At 43.4% G+C, this 17,000-nt stretch overlaps 1 protein-coding gene across 7 annotated transcripts in view; it reads right to left on the bottom strand.

Annotated features, from left to right (window-relative positions):
* AFAP1 (actin filament associated protein 1) overlaps nt 1-17,000 on the bottom strand; it is a 157,604-nt gene that overhangs the window by 19,881 nt on the left and 120,723 nt on the right. For all 7 annotated transcript variants that reach the window (XM_058546661.1, XM_058546663.1, XM_058546660.1 and 4 more), the window contains 2 exons: nt 12,236-12,447; nt 7,122-7,267 (listed from right to left, as the gene is read on the bottom strand). In XM_058546661.1, coding sequence (XP_058402644.1) covers nt 7,122-7,267; nt 12,236-12,447 — 358 coding nt within the window. The remainder of the gene's footprint in view (nt 1-7,121; nt 7,268-12,235; nt 12,448-17,000) is intronic.

The following is a 17,000-nucleotide window of genomic DNA, read 5'->3' as shown; positions in this document are numbered from 1 at the left end:
CGGTATTCCACAAATAACAACAATTTTTATTATCAGCAGTCTATAGCAGGGGCCGCTTCCGTCCACTACCTGTTCTTGTAAATAAAGTTTGACCGGAACAGGGCTGTGACCCTGCGTTTACGTGCTCTTGTGGCTGCTCTGAGTTTTTTACGTGCCTCTTTCATGAGCCTGGTAACTCTCAAAGGCAGAGACCATATGCCCCATAAAACTGAAGTATTTACTATCTGATCTGTTGCAGGAAAAGTTTGTGGACCCCTAAGATTTTCAGAACATTACTCAACAAGCATTTCTCAAGCACTCAGTGTTTGTTCAGCGTCACTACCACCTCAACGCAGCTCATCTTCCCTTCTGCTCTCCACCTCCCTGAACTTCTGGAAGTCTCTGACAGTGGCCAGTGCCGTCCTTCAGGAGGCAAGCCACACCACGTCACTCCTCTGCTCAAAACCTCCGGTGGCTTCTGAAGTGGCTCCGAGACCAATCCAAAGTGCTGCCGTGGCCTGCAAGGCTCTGAGTGCCCGTCTCTGCTACCTCCCTGCTCATCCCTCCCGCTCTCGCTCTCCGCCAGTCAGGCCCCCCGAGGGCCCTCACTCACCCAGGCCTCCCGCCTCAGAGCCCTGCTGTCCCTCTGCTAGCAGCTCTTCTCCCGGAGACCCCTCACTCCCTTCAGTCTCAGCGGGAATGTTACTTTATTAAGAGCCTTCCCTAAGCCTTCCCCAAAACAAACAGCAGCACCTCCCACCTCTGCAGCCCTAGCCTCTCCCCTATTTCTTCTTCTTCCCACGACCCATCACACCGCACAGACCACAGACTTATGCGTTTCCTGTCTGTTTTCCCTACTAGGACAGCAGCTTCAGGAGAGCACGGCCTTGGTCAGTTTGTCTAGTCCCACATCTCGAGCGTCTAGGATGTGCTGGTGCACACAGTGCTGGGCAAACACTGACTGTGTGAGCGCGTGAACGGTGTCCTCCTGGAGCAATGTTGGTTATATGTAAAAAGGTAAAAGCCGAGGGAGAAGCAGCCTAGATAGCGTTTTCTCCTAATTAGGGAAACTAAAATAGCCTGGAGTAAAAAAAATGATTTTTTCAAATTTTGTTTCTTTGCAGGATCTTACATTTCTATGGTAACTAGATGCATGAAGAAGAGAGTGAAAAAAGCGAGGGCGGTACAGGGAAGTGTGAACACTGCCTCTCTGACAAGAGGTCTTGCATCACAGCTAACCCGATTACTGATTCCGGAGCATGAGAGGAGGTGGCCTGCAAGGATGTCCCAGCCCTAAGTCGGTGGCTTCCATTCCCAGCGCGGTGGGCATTTCAGAGCGCACACACCGCCCTCTGCTGGGAGAAGACGGCTATGCACGTCCAGGTCTACCTTAGACACATCACTCTTTAATTTATAACTTTTCTTGCTTGTTTCTGATAAAAAATGTACATGATTACTCTATACTTAAAATACATAAAAGTATATGTAGGAAAAGAAAATGTACAGGAAAAGACAAAATACAAGAATGAAAGAGATTTGATTTGCTTTAAACATATATTTAAGGTTTCCTAATTTAAACATCTCATTTGAGGGTATTTTGGGGGTAGGGCACTATGTACACTTTTTGTCGGTGAGAAACAGTAAAGGGAATGAACGAAAAGCCCTGGCCACATGGACCCTGTGCCAGGCGGCCCTGCAACAATGCTCCACCACTGCACGGTGACAGTGGATACATGTCTGTTACGTGTCCTGGTAGATGGAGCCCCCTGCCAGCAGGGACTATCTCCTGCGTGGTTTGTGTCTCCAGTGCACACAGCACTCACACTGGTGCACAGACGCAGGAAGGAATGGGGGCCACAAGACGGCAGGACAGAAGCTTACTCGCGTAGAACAGATGCCAGCAGGATGCTTCTGACTCACAGGACGTAAGAAAGAGAGGACACGGGCATACAGTATGTCCTAGCTGAAGAGGCCTTAGCCACCCATCAGTCTGCTTCTCATCTCAGAGAGGCACCTGGACCCAAAACCAGTCTCCAGGCCCTAAAGCGCGAGCAGAGCCAAGACAAAGTGTCAGGCCCTGTCTTCTGCCGTGATGCTCTCCCTACAATAGGGTTTTTAGCTAAACAGAAAAGTGGAGATGAGATAAGAGACCACATGCCATTTGTTAAACCAAAAACATAAGACCTCCTACGAAATACATACATTGTGCTAAAATACGCATAACATTTACCATCTTAACCATTTGTAAGTGCACAGCCCTGGGGAATTAAGTACACTCATGTTGTGCAACCACCACCACCATCCCTCTCTAGAACTTTTCCATCTTCTCCAACAGAAACTCTGTCCCTATTAAACACTGACTCCCCATCCCCCTTCCCCCAGCCCCAGGCAACCACTATTCCACTTTCTGTCTCCATGAATTTGATGACTCTGGGGACCTCATATAAGTGGAATCATACAGTATGTGCCCTTTTGTGTCTGGCTTTTTTCACTGAGCATAATGTCCTCAAGGTTCATCCACGTTTTAAGTGAATATATTTTAAAATACTTTCCCAGGGATTCAAATGCGGGGGTGACTCGAGGTAACAGTTTCCCGTCAGTCTGTCTATTCCCCTCTCTGTCCATACTGATCCCTGCATTTACCATCATCATCATTATTATAACTCTCTCAAGGGTCTCCAACTGCCCATGACTTGAAAAGAGTAACAGGAGAAAAATTCAGAAGATTTCCCTTGTATCACATAATCTATATACCTCATTTAAAAATAGGCCTCAGGAAAATATGTTTCAACTGTTTACCATTATTAACATCCGTAATATACCACTTTTCCTGGGAGAATTTACATCACTATTGTTTCTTTTACTGTCTTCTTCCCAAAATATATTATCACCCTTTCTCCCTCAGACATATCCAATGCACAGATAATTTCCCTAATAACCTTGAAAACATTCATTAACTGGCTGCCAATTTGCATAAAGGCAAAAAATTAATTTACTCTTAGAATATTTATCACACTGGCAAGATACCATGTTTTAGATTTTGAACAATGTTTCCTTGTTAAATCTCTGAAATTTTCCAAGAATGTTTGGCTAGAAAATTGAAAAATGAAAATAAACTTTACTGCTAAGTGACATCTATAAATATTTTAATAAGGTAGCAAAGACTCTTGCAGCCATAAACTCATTACACGCATATTTTTAATAAATAATTTTTAAATATTGCAATCTACATTCCTTTCTAAAAACTGTGACCTTCCCACATTTGGTTTAGATTAATATTCCACTCATTTAGAAAGTAGAAGCCAAGTTGTAGTCTACAGGAAATATTGTTATTCAAGGTTTCTCTTAAATGTGGTTATCTGTGTGCTGATTAAAGTTGAAGTTACATGTGGATTTAGGAGAGGCATTTGGAAATCTAATAACTTCCAAATAACCAGTTAACAATCATAAACTCTTTTCTTTTACATCACTCTAGATGTATAGATTTTGCAAAACCTGATTTATGGATATTACTTTTTTTGTGTGTGTGTGAGGAAGATCGGTCTTGAGCTAACATTTGCCAATCCTCCTCTTTTTGTTGAGAAAGACTGGCCGTGGGCTAACATCCATGCCCATCCTCCCTCCCACTTTATATGGGACGCCGCCACAGCATGGCTTGCCAAGTGGTGCGTCAGTGCGCATCTGGGATCCGAACCGGCAAACCCCGGGCCACCGCAGCAGAGCGCGCACACTTAACCGCTTGCGCCACCGGGCCGGCCCCTACATTTCTTTGAAAAGCCACTTTAAATGTGCTTTATTTACTGCATGGTACTGAATGATTAAGAGATTCATTATAATTTTGCTGATTAGATGGAATGTTATAGGGGAAAATAATATAAACAGAACAGTCAGTATTTGACTATGTCATCCTGATTTTCACACAAAGAACAGTGGTAAGAACAGGTAGTTTATACTTGAGAAAACTTCTAGCATTACCGGAGATTTTCTGGCAAAGTTGTGCAAGATGAATTCATTTTGTCAAGGCTATTTACCTTAGTTGGGTGTAACATGGTGGCTTGATTCATAATATGGGCCAAAGTCATCTTTACTTTACTTAGCCCCGGAATTTCCTAGTCAAGCATTAAATAAATGTTCATTCTCAAATGTTCATGTTCAAAGAAGACTGCTCAAATTCCCCAGAAACACCACTTGTGTGGAAAACCTAGATGGTGGTGTTCATATTAAATACGTAAATAACGGTGAAAACATCTGAGTTTATCCTCTTCACACTCAAAGGGTTTCACGGTCTTAGCACTGGCAGGTCTGCCAACAGTTGCTGGTATGTTTATTGTCACTTGCTGATTACATAATTCCATCACCAGTTTTGTTTCAATTCACCTCTCTTCAGCCCCAAATCCAGACTCTCTAAGGACATGGGAAGTAGAAGCAGGAGTCAAGGGATCAGAGATATTAGAGCAGAGGACGTTTCAGACATCATCTCGTCTGACTCCTGCATTTTCTACACCAGGAAGCTGAGACACTGAAAGGTTACGAATGGCTTGTCCAAAATTCCCCATTTAGTAAATACTACAGCAGAGCCAGACCTGACTTCCCTCCTCCTAGTCCAACGCTCTTCCCCTTGTATCCCACGGCACAGCTTTAGACCAAGGATCTGCAAGCTCCTGTCAAGCACGGCCACACCGACTGGTTTCAGGATCATCTGGCTGCTTTTGCAGGACAACGCAGAGTCGAGTAGTTGCAACAAGAGGAGTTGTTACGATGGAGAACATACGGTCTGCAAAGCTGAAAACAGTCACTATCTTGCCCTTTACAGAAAAAGTTGGCCAACTCCTGCTTTAGACAGCGGAGAGTGTGGAGTATGAACCAGCCATTTCCTACGTTCCCTAATTCAGTCCTATAAATCAGTGATCCTCAAAGGTTTGTCTTTACATTCTTAAAAATTATTGAAGACCCCCAAAAGCTTTTGTTTATGTGGGTGTGAATTATCAATATTTATTGTATTTGAAATTAAACCTCAGAAATATATTCATTTTTATTCATTTTAGAATAACAGGAAAAAATCCATCATATTAACATATTTTTAAGAAAAATAACTATATTTCCAAAATTAAAAAAAAGTAGTGAGAAAAGCAGCACTGTTTACCATGTTTGTAAATCTATTTAATATCTGGCTTAACAGAAGATAGCTGGATTCCCACACTGGCTTCTACATTCAAACCATTTGCAAACGCTGTCTTGTTGAAGTACCTGAAGAAAATCCAGCCTCATACAGACATGTAGTTGGAAAGTAAGGAGTATTTTAATAGCTTTTTCAGAGAGTTGTAGTTATTACTTCTGTGTACAACACCAAAACTCGACAAGCGGTAGTTTCTCAATGATTAGTTGCAATGTAGAGTCTGAAATTCTACCAATGAACTTTTTGTCCTCTTTTACATTAGCACTCATTAGTTTATCTTGCACGTGGAACAGACCTTTGACCCACACGTGACTTTTGCATATCTTTCAAATGTTGACATACTTCCTCACACAATATCAAAAGAATCACACTCAATATGACCACTGATCTTATCAGAAAAGTCTGTAAGTGCTGGGAAGCTGTCACTTCACAGCTGTCAGTCAGTTCTTTTAAAACAAGATTGGTATGTGTGGAAACATTTTCTTGAACTGGGAGCATCTCCTCACTGTGACGAGGGCAAAGATAATTACAGCGGCCGTTCTTGAGGTGCGGTCCACAGACCCCTGGGGATGTTCAAGTCCCTTTCAGGCAGTCCAGAGGTCAAAACTATTTTCATAATAATACTAGGAAATCATTTCCCTTCTTCCCTGTTGTGACATTTGCATCAATGGTGCAAAAGCAATGGTGGGTGAATAGGCTGGTGACTTGGCACGATACAAATTTTCCAAAACTCTGATTTCTGAGTGAAAGTTCAACTGTATCACAGGCAACGATGCTGGCAATTGTGTTCCTTGAGATGACAGTCTCACTTAGTTCATGTTCAAAAAATGTCTGCAAATACCGAAGTCTGAATAACCATAGTGTGTCTGCCATTGTTTTTCAAGTAAAAATGGAAAAATGGGGGGAAAAGTGTTCAGTTAGCGACTCACCAGTACAAGTGCTGTTCCTCAAAGCAACAGACTAGCTCAGAAAGTGCTTATTGTCCCCCTCATCACATCACGCAAAGACTAAAAGACATACTCAAGAGGCTTAACAAAAATGTTTACTATCTGGCCCTTTCCTGTTGAAAAGGTAACTATTACCGCTTCATCGAGGGCATCTTAAGTGAAGGCAGCAATTTCTTTTACTGCACGTGTGTGGTGGTAACGAATGCCGTGATCACAGCACAGTGTGGTGCGACCACTATTTGTGCCAAGTCGCCAGCCAATTCACCCACCGTTGCTTTTGGACCGTTGATGCAAATGTCACAACAGAGAAGGTGGAAAATGATTTCCTAGTATTATTATGAAAATAGTTTTGACCTCTGGACTGCCTGAAAGGGTCTTGACTACCCCCAGGGGTCTGTGGACCGCACCTCAAGAACAGCCGCTGTAATCATCTTTGCCACCATTACGGTGAAGAGATGCTCACAGTTCAAGAAAATGTTTCCTTACATAACAATCTTTTTTTTTAAAAATACTCACAATTTAAGTTTGAGAAGTACATGACTGATAGCTTTGAAAACTCAGTCCTCACTGCAGCAATATGTAGAGTTCTTTCTGTTTCACGGAATTCTTCCCCTAATACAGGGGCCAGCAAACTACAGCCCAAGGGCCACAACTGGCCCACTGCCTATTTTTGTAAATAAAGCTCTACTGGAACACAGCCACGCCCATTCATTTACGTCTTGTGTATGACTGCGATGGCAGAGCTGAGCAGTTATAACAGAGAACATTTGGCCTAAAAAGCCAAAAGTATTTACTCTCGCCTTTTACAAAGAAAGTTTGCCAACCCCTGGTCTAATAGAAAACACAGAGGGTTGAAATGACAAATATTTCAGCAAAGTTTGGATTAATACAATACAAAAGGGAGAGTCTTCAGTTGTTTTTCCCCCCTGAGGCTATATGCTCAAACAAAAAGTAAAAGAATTAGGGAAAAAATACAGCTGTATAACTTTAGTGCCATTTCACATGGCAACGGATCTTACCAGAAGGTTTGCTTGGCTGTCTGAATGACATTTGCGGATGTCTCCACATCTATGTAGTCGTAGTGCAGAGCCCCGGGGTCTGTGGAGGACCCCGTCTCAGCCAGCAAGATTCCAATCCATCTGCCCATGTCTTCAGAAGAAGAGGCCTGTTGAGGTGAAGAGAAAAGAAGTACATTTCCTCTAAGTAATGGTAAAGAGCTTGAACACTTCCCTCTGTCAATAAAGAGAAGACATGAGAGGAAAGGCGGTGAATTGTGAAGTACAGAAGGAGGATAAAGGAGAAAGAAGGCACAGCCACCGCCCGAGTGATGGGATTAACATCACACTCACAGGAGCCTTAATGAGGAGGTTACATAATGACCATACCGAGGGAAATAAAAATCTGAGGGCCTAAAAGGCCTTCCAATTATTTGGGGGAAAGGCACTAGGGCATAAGACATGGAAATAAATGTGATTAGTTAAATCTCAGCTAAAGAAGTTGTTTAGAAAACCTCCTTAATTTGGCAACAAAATAGGCCAGAAAAAGGAGTCCCCCCAACCGTGGCTGGCCTAACCTGGGAAACGCATCAGGCCTGTGCCTCTGTGGGTCTCCAACTTTGGTCACCACTCACCTTTGTTTCGGCCTCCTAAATGGGCCTGAAATGGCAACTTTATCTCCCTTGGTTAAATGGTACAAAAATTAACTTGCTTTTGTACTAGTTGTGTTTATATAGGTGTGATAACGTTTATAATCATTGGGATGCTTTGTGCACAGTACTCTTTAAGATGTTTGAAATGTTCCTCCACCCCAAATTGACCTGCTTCATTTGCAAATCTGAAATATATCATTAAGATTCTATTCATTAAATTTTTATGCCATCCTTGTTATTTGATTTAGAAAATCAATTACATTACATTTATAATGGTATTTTAAATGTCAAAATACATTTGATTAATCAATATGCAAATAATTTTAAAGTTTAGGGGAAACTAGGCTATCAAATGTATGAGCTAACTGAATGTCGAAGAGAAAACAAATTTTTTATTTTTTGTAAAAATTACAAATTTTTATATAAAGAAAAATCTGTAAGTTTAGCTTAAAAACATAAAGAAAATTGGGTTTTATCATTATAACCTTGACAAGTTGAACACTGATCAGAATACAGTAAGTGTAAATAGTCCAAGAGCCACAAACAAGGGAGAAGTTGTTTTACATGTGTTGATAAAATTGGCTAGCAATACTGTACAAGTAACAAACCATTCCTAACCCACATGGAATGAGGCCACCAGGACAAAGGGAATGGATTCCAACTATGTGCCTGCCAGAGAGTAAGAATGTAACCAGTGTTTGCTAAATTAACATGAATGGATTTGAATACTCGGATTAAAAAAAAATCACAAATGTGCTCTCTTCACTGGTCTTTTGTCCTCCCTAAAACAAAATCTATATTAAGAATGTATCTATGACTGAATTGATATTTATGTATCTATGACTATTTTATCTAAGCATGTTTTAAAGTATTTTAACACAATATGTAAGATGTGATTGGTACAATTACACTAGAGTTTATTAATTGTTTTCTTCATAGTTCACTTTAAGAAATTTCCTCATAGTTTTTTTTTAAATAATCCTATGGTGTTGGACTGAAATTAGAGGTATTAGTTATGATCTCGGGGCTTTTAATATAGAAATAGATACGGATGTGGGCATATACACACACGTACATGAACACTTATAAATACACGTCATGTGCATAACACATAAACACCCGTGCATGCGTGTCTGTGCGTGCACACACACCTGTTTCCCATGTTAGACTGCTGGGAAAGCCAGAAGCAATAACACCCCAGTGACCATGACCATGCCTTCTGCCCAGATCCTGGTTTCCAAACACCACCACCCAGCAGGAGGAATCCACTAAGAGCTCCTTGGAGAAATGGCTGACTCCAAGAGGCCTGGGACAGGGAAAAGTATAAGATAAGCCTGGAACATCTTACTGTATCTCAATATAAGAAAAGTGCTCAAAGAATGATGGGGACCATGGTCTCTTTATTACAGGAACATAGCAAAGGATACAAGAGCCAGATCCCAGGGCCTTTTGCTGACCAAATCCGATAATTTGACCAAAATATATCATGACAATACAGGATTATAATCATTGATTAAAATAATAACCTATGAATCCCCACTGATTCATAAATGAATGAATAATTAATTAAATGGGAGGAAAGGAAAATCTTCCTTATAGTAGACGCTAACTTAAGTGTAGAAGGAATGGTGGAATTAGAATGTCCCCATTCAGCAACTGTCATTATAATGATTGTTCCAGGCAAGAGTCACTAAGGGATGCTGAAATTAGTGGGTGAAATTGTGAGTGATAACAGGATACTTACATAATCTCCAGGTATCTCCCCACATGACGCTTATTAAAGACAAAGGGAAAACACAGTAACTTTGCAGTGGGGAAGCTGTGCAGACAGCCTACCCAAGGGATCAGAGTTAACATCACTAGGAGTGGGACAGCCTGACAGGTATGCCTGCTGATGTGAGGCACTGCAAACACACTGCTACTGCCTCCCTCGGGCTCCTGCCAAGGATGCCCACCCGGATTCTAACTGTAAGGACACAGCAGACATCCCAAACAGAGGGACCTTCTGCACAATAACTCGTCTGTACCCTTCACAAGGATCAATGTCATAAAACCAGACAGAGAAAGCTAAAGAGAACTGCAGCTGAATGCAAAATGTGACCTGGGATTTCCTTCTGCTCACAAGCGACATCATTGGGCAAATCTGATTAAGATCTATGAATCAGATAATAGTATTATATGAATGTTAATTTCCTGATTTTGATAATTATCCTGTGGTTTTGGTAAGGGAATGCTCTTGTGTTTAGCAAATACCCATTGAAGTATTTAGGGAGAAGGGGCAACATGTCTGTAAAATATTCTGAAAAACTTGATACAGAGAGAGAGAAACAGAGACAGAGAGAGCACACAAGAGATATCGAACACGGTAAAATGTTAATATTTGGGGAATACGAGTGATGGACATATGAGAATTCTTTTTACTATTCTCTCAACTTTTCTATAATTCTGAAATTATCCCAAAACAAAGTTAAAATAAAATGATCTTAGAAAACGCACAGATTACAATGTTATTGGCTGGCTCACTGCATCTCATTACTGATTAAGGCAGAACTCTGCTTATGTCGAATGCTGTGTGGTCTTTTTGTTTGTGTGTGTGTGTGTTTGATGTAATGACTGGAATATGGAAGAAGGACTTCAACAAAGCTTGCTTAAGTCACTTTTACACTTACAAAAAACTTGTCTGAACATCGAGTGATACTGGTTCAATCTCAAATCCTGCTGTGATTCAGGGAACCGAGCAGAGCTCTAAGCATTGCAGAAGGCAGTGAACCCCACCACTCCCTCAAGGATTGAGGCGGCACCGACAACACTGGGAGCAAAGGCAGGACAGGACACTTCCTCGCCAAGCCCCTCCCTATCTCTGCCCTACGCCAGCCTCGGGGTTCCTCTCAGACTCCAGCCTCAGCCCCTCACTCTCCACTCCTGTGTCCAGCGTGCAAGTTCACGCCTTTTCTCTCGGGCGCGCCCGCTCTCAGATCTGCTGCCAGAGCTCTCTCATTGTTTTCTATCAGGAGTACAGTTTCTTACCTACACTTTCAGCTTTCCTGCACTGCCATCCCCCCCGAGAGTTTTCAGCCCACATAAATGCTTACAAAGCACCCCGGTTCCAGTCCACTGCTCACATTTTACAGATGAATAAAGAAGCCGAGAGAGAAACAAAGGTTTGGTGTGATCAAAGTGTGTGACAGAACTACGACCGGGACCCAGATCTTCTGACTCCAACCTGGCCTGTGTCTTGCTGCGAAGTCACATGCTCCAAAGCCAGCACCTCGGGAGCAGCGGTCAGTCCTGCTGACCGTGATCACAATCTACTCGGGACGACGCCCTGCGAGAGGAAGAAGCATATTGCCAACCTTTTTTTTGCTGGCAACAAAAAAAGTAGTTTCTCTGAAAATAGTCTCTGAAGCAAATTCCTATCGCCTACCATGACCTTCTGGATTGCCTGCCTGGGCCCCCTTGGTCCTGGTCACAGCCCCATGCTCGTTCCTCCACTGATCAGTATCACTACAGCCAGTTAGAATTTGGCTCCACGTCTGATTAATTTAGAACACACACCAGCCACTTCACCAAAGCTAATACATCCTCATTTCTATCAACTATGCAGCATAAATATGCTTACATGTCCTCTGGAAATTCTACAATCTGATATTTGTGTAGACGTGGATATATGTTTGCATGTGTGTCTCTCTGCATCTTAATCATGACAATGCTAAGTGGAAAAAAAAGACAAAGGAAAAAAGGTCTGAATTAATACTGAGTAGAAAATAATAATATAACAGATGAAAAATAAACATTAAAACTTTCAAAAATAAAAGTTTTAAGTATGAAGCTAAGAAATTAGTTTTAATCGCCGTTTTCTGCTTTAGTGAATACGAAGTTCTAGTAAAGCAGCCAAACAAATAATAAAATGCACGCAAAGCCAAGGGCTCTTAAAAACCAAAGGTGTTCTTTTGGTTTCCATGTAATCTGGTTCACTGGCCACTGTCTGTAAGGCAACTAGTCGGTCTATAAACACCTGTTCCATAAAGAAGTCAAGAACATTTTGAAGGACGAGTTAAAGGAAACACTGCCACTTCAAAGGTAGACTATATTAGGGAAAAAGGTTTTACTGGAAATTTTAAAATAAGTTATTTTCTGGCCACTCTTAAAAAGTAATCTACTGTATGGAATTATGTATTTAATTTTCACACAAACACGTATAGAGAGGAAATGCAGCAAGGAGGTAATCTGGCAGACAAGCCTGACACGTACAATTTAGTAAAAACGGGCACTGTGCTGTCTGCACTGTCAGAACCTCGCAGAACGAGGAGGCGCGAGAAGCAAAGCAGAGACTAACACGATGGGCAAAGTGAGGGAAAGCACACCACTCAGAACAGAGGTGTTCTTGGCCAGGTGTGAAGAATTCAGAGCGCGGAGTCAGCAGTGGCTTCCAGAGGGAGAATCACCACCTGAAGTCGTGAGGAGTGGCCTCGGGCGACACCCTACCTCCAGCACAGCAACCTCCTGTCCATTGCGAAGCAGCCGGAACGTCAGGGGGTGTTTGGAATCCAATCCTGGGATCACCTCACAGCCCCGGAGAGGAATAGAGACGATATGGGTCTTGAGATCGGTCCTGTCCTTGTGGAAAATGAGCTTATTATCCTTCACTCGGCACCAGCGCTCCCGCCAGCGGTTGTTGGAGAGCACATTCAGGTAGCCTACAACGAGACAAAGGCCGAACTGAGAACCTCAAGAAAAGACAAGGTGCTGGTGAAGACGACTGATGGATCCAGGTTTAGAGTCTCATTAAAGGAGCTAGTGAAGGCAGCGTGTATGAAACAAATCCCTCAGACACCACATTTTTCAATGCAAATTCGTATCAACAGGAAGAGCCACCACTACAATACGGCTAATTTTCAAATAAGCTTTCAGAGTTTTTCATAAGACAGCACAGACCATAGCAGAAGCCCCTAATGTAACACTGAGACGGGGAAAGGCAGAACCTAGAACTGTCTCTGGAGCAGCAGGAGGCAGCTGTCACCCGGCATCCGGGATTAACGTCTCCGGCGACTCACAAGTTCCAGGAACTCCATGCTCCGCGAACATCCCCCTCCCCTTGCCCAAACACCCCCTCCCCTTGCCTAGCCAATCAGCGGTCTGATCATGAGCTTGGCGCCTGGCCTGCAGGAGATGGCGGCCTGGCCTGGAGACTGACCAGTCCCCAGCTGCCAACCCGACTCCCCACTTCAAACTGACCAATCCCCAGCTGCCCACTTCAACCACTATAAATCAGCACCCAGACTTCCACTCGGGGCTGGCCGGTCAGTTTCTACCCAGTCAGCCTGGCCCGATTTCCTTCCTCAGTTTCTTTCTAATCAGCCTGGCTTCTGTCTCTCAATAAACTTGCATAATATCTCCTGATCTGCTCTTGAATTCTTTCCTGCATGAGGTCAAGAACCCACACCAAGGGCCGGGTGTCACCCGGGACCTCAGTCCCACCCCGCCTGGTACCAACGTGATGTGTAATGTGTGCTAAGAACCAGTTACCAGACGTTTCACATTTCTGTGGGAATCTGGAGTTGGCCTGGAGTATGTAAAGGTCACTAAGCCACTGGTGTTTGGATGGCGAGAAGGAAATGAGGACACGAAACCGTCCTCAAATCACACAGAAAAGGATGTAGATTCATTGTGAGAAGCTGTGAATGACACAACTAGGGCAAAAGTTACAGAAAGGCAGATTCTGGCTTCACATGAGGAAAAAACTCTCCCAAAACGAAAGCTTTCCAAGGAATAGGAGGCCTTGGGAGGTGACAAGTACCCCACCACTGAAAGTATTCCCGCACATGATGGAAGGTCCTTGGTATGAGAGTCCTACCCAGAGGCCAAAGATGCACTCAGTGACCTTCAGCCCACATGAGTTCTAAACTCCTGAGTCTGAATGTGTATGAAATTGCGTTATTCATCTCTCTGATGCTACATGATATCTTCAGTATATTAAAGATATATACATATATTCACATGTGATGGAAATACAGGAAGAATTAACCTCATTTTATTTTTTTATTATTATTATTTCTTTTGTGAGGAAGATCAGCCCTGAGCTAACATCCATGCTAATCCTCCTCTTTTTGCTGAGGAAGACCGGCTCTGAGCTAACATCTATTGCCAATCCTCCTCCTTTTTTTCCCCAAAGCCCCACTACATAGTTGTATGTCGTAGCTGCACATCCCTCTAGTTGCTGTATGCAGGACGCGGCCGCAGCATGGCCGGAGGAGTGGTGCGTCGTGCGCGCCTGGGATCCGAACCCAGGCTGCCCAGTAGTGGAGCGCACGCACTTAACCGCCAAGCCACGGGGCCGGCCCTAACCTCATTTTAAAAAAAGAAAATCTCTTCAAATACAAGGAACTGATGATTTTCGTTTGTCGTAAACATAAAGCACATTTTTCTAGAAATAACAAGGCATGAGAAATAGATTTCACAGGGTGGCTGTGACTTGTAACCACTCCATAATGCTAGTGAATTACCACCCCCTCCTTTAAGATTTAGAAAGTAACTTAACATAAAACGCGGTCAAAAAGGAAGAAATGAAACAAGGACTCCTTAAGTCATTCAGCTGCTCTTTCAATTCGTTTACACGTGAGGCTCAAAAAGAAAACAAAATAAATTCTTTCCAGTCATGATTTTTAAAAATGTCTTTCCAAAAGGGTTTTGACGGAGCTTTTTACTTATTTATGTTAAGTCTTACACACTTTATTAGCAATGGATAAATGCTATAAAGACAACAAAACAGAACAAAACACTCAAATAGGTATGTTATAGAGCCCAGAATGATGCTTTATATATTACATATAAATAGCTGCTCAACGAATTTACTAGGTAAACACTTATAACGTTTAAATTTTCATTTGGCTAAATGTGACATAAGTTCTACCAATATACCCTAAACAAAAGGGTATACACTGGTTCTTCTGGAACTGAAGCTTTCGTTTGGGGCGTGAGTTGCTGTACTTGTGCAATAACAGAGAAGGTGGAGAAACAAGCCCGCCGCCCTGGTGCCTGGGATGGAGTGCCTGGTATTGCACATACTCAGGAGGGACTGGAGGGAGGGAAGAGAAGCGGAGCGGCAGACTAGGGTTCGAGGGTTCACGTGACGAAGGAGGAGGCTTGCTCGTTACAGGAACATCTCGTTCAACACCACCTGAGGTGCTTTTGAGAGTTAAAGATGGCAGATAAAGAGCTGTTATTCTGAACACAGCTGTGGAGCTCACATTACGATTTTCATTCTGTAAAATACTATTTGGAAATGACATAGTTCTGATACATTTATTCTTGGGCAAAAAAAGAAAGCTCTAGTTAAAAACATATAGTCAACTATAATATCTGAACATCTGAGTAATGCCTATCAGAACTATTTAATAGTTATGACTCTAGTACCATCTATAAGTAATTAATCATGCTGAAAGTCCACTTTTTTGGACTTTTATGGAATGACTGCTGACTGCATCCATCCTAACCAGTCTCCGAGCATGAATCGACACATGTGGCCTAGAGACAACATGGCGGTGTACCTAAAAAGAACGGAAGACACGGAACTGCTCTTGAGTAACTTGATCTCCGTGGGCACACAGGTCAACACAGAAAACAATCTCCGCAGAGCAGCACTGAGCTCTAGGGTCCCGAGCGGAGCCGGCAGAGGGAAGCCTACGTGTTGTCTGGAGGGGTGCCGTGGGCGAGGTGCTCCTCAGCGGGGCCCTGAGCAGTGGGGGCATTTCTATAGCCTGCAGAAGGAAGGAGATCTCACTGGAGAAGGGCAGCAGAAGGAACAAAGACTGAAACATCCAGTGACCTGATTACAGAAACCTCAGAAACTATCGTGGGGACCTGGCCCTGATGCAGAAGATGACAGGGACCTGTGATGGGGAAGTAAGATGCCACAATATTTCTTGAGGAATTTAAGCAATAAGCAGAAGACCTAACGGCATATCTGCCTCAATAACAGTGACCATGTTCCTCTAAACTTCCACACGACTTTCTAGTTTTAGAATCACCACACGGTGTACTCCTCAAGCACACTGCCCTGCAGCACGGGGGACAGCAGTACCCGAGTCCGCTCCACAACCAAGTGGACGGCACACCTCCTGAAGAGGTGAAGGGACTCGCAGGGTGCTTTCTTCCCTGACCGGATCTGGCCAGGAGTCACCAAGTGCTATGAATTTCTTGACATTTGAGTCATAAAAGGAATGATTATATTGGACAGATGCACATTTTATCTAGAGCATGACTTCATATGAAATTACCAAATTTTAACGCCTTCCTCAGATTGATTTACAGTTCCCAAAAGGGAAAAGCAAGGAGAGAGGCACAGTGGATAACAGCCTGTTTCTACAGCCAACTCGACAGTAACATGTTCACTCCTGGCAGCTTCCGCTCCTGCCAGGCTCACTGCCCTCCACTCTTCTCAAAAAGGGGTGGCCTAAAGTTCCTGTTTTCTGCGTAGAGAACACAGAGATGAGGGAGAGGCCACGCAGGGAAACAGCAGACAACCCATCTAACGAATGTGGAGGCAGAGGGCAGGTCCCGTGTCCCCTAATATTCTCCCAACCCCACACCTCTAGTCCAGCTGGTGGAGTCAGAGCTGACACAGGAGCCCAGTCATCCCCACGAACCCTCCAGCTGGAGCAGACACCCACCACCAGGTGGTGCCGAAGTGCAACCAAGCCTAGCGGGACTGGGATCCCTCCGCAAGAACTTGGCTGACCAGGTTCAAGGCTCACCTGGCTCATTTCAATGAATTGCATACCAAGGCAATTCCACGTGTAATTTGTTTTTTTTTTTTTTTGAATCCTACTTATCACATTATGATGGGATATTACTGTGCCTTAACAATTTGGGCATTCCAGTTTGATGTTTTGAGATTATTTTTACTCTGAATTCTAAAGAAAGAACTCTAAGGTTTCTTACAAAACCAATGCAAGAGTGCATAAGGTTTCATGAGAACTATGAAACTAACTTGATAGCCCTGAGATGAAGCAAACAAAACTACAGAAGGAGGGGACAGACAGACGCTTCCACATTCAGCTGTTGGGGTATCCGGCCTCCTTCAGTGCCAGGTGGCTCTCAGACCCAAGCAGCTGCAGAAGAGCAGGCAGGGGCAGCCTGGCACGAGCGGGCCCAAGTGTCCACCAATTTCTTCTCCTTAGGACGAGCAAGAGTGGGGTGTGCCTGAGAGGCTCCTGTGCTTTGGTCGCAGTTTTGAGAGGAGTTTGATCCC

Source organism: Diceros bicornis, chromosome 8 (genome assembly GCF_020826845.1).
Source record: "Diceros bicornis minor isolate mBicDic1 chromosome 8, mDicBic1.mat.cur, whole genome shotgun sequence".
In the NCBI taxonomy this organism is placed as follows: Eukaryota; Metazoa; Chordata; class Mammalia; order Perissodactyla; family Rhinocerotidae; genus Diceros; species Diceros bicornis.
This window is presented reverse-complemented; position numbering and strand designations above follow the sequence as displayed.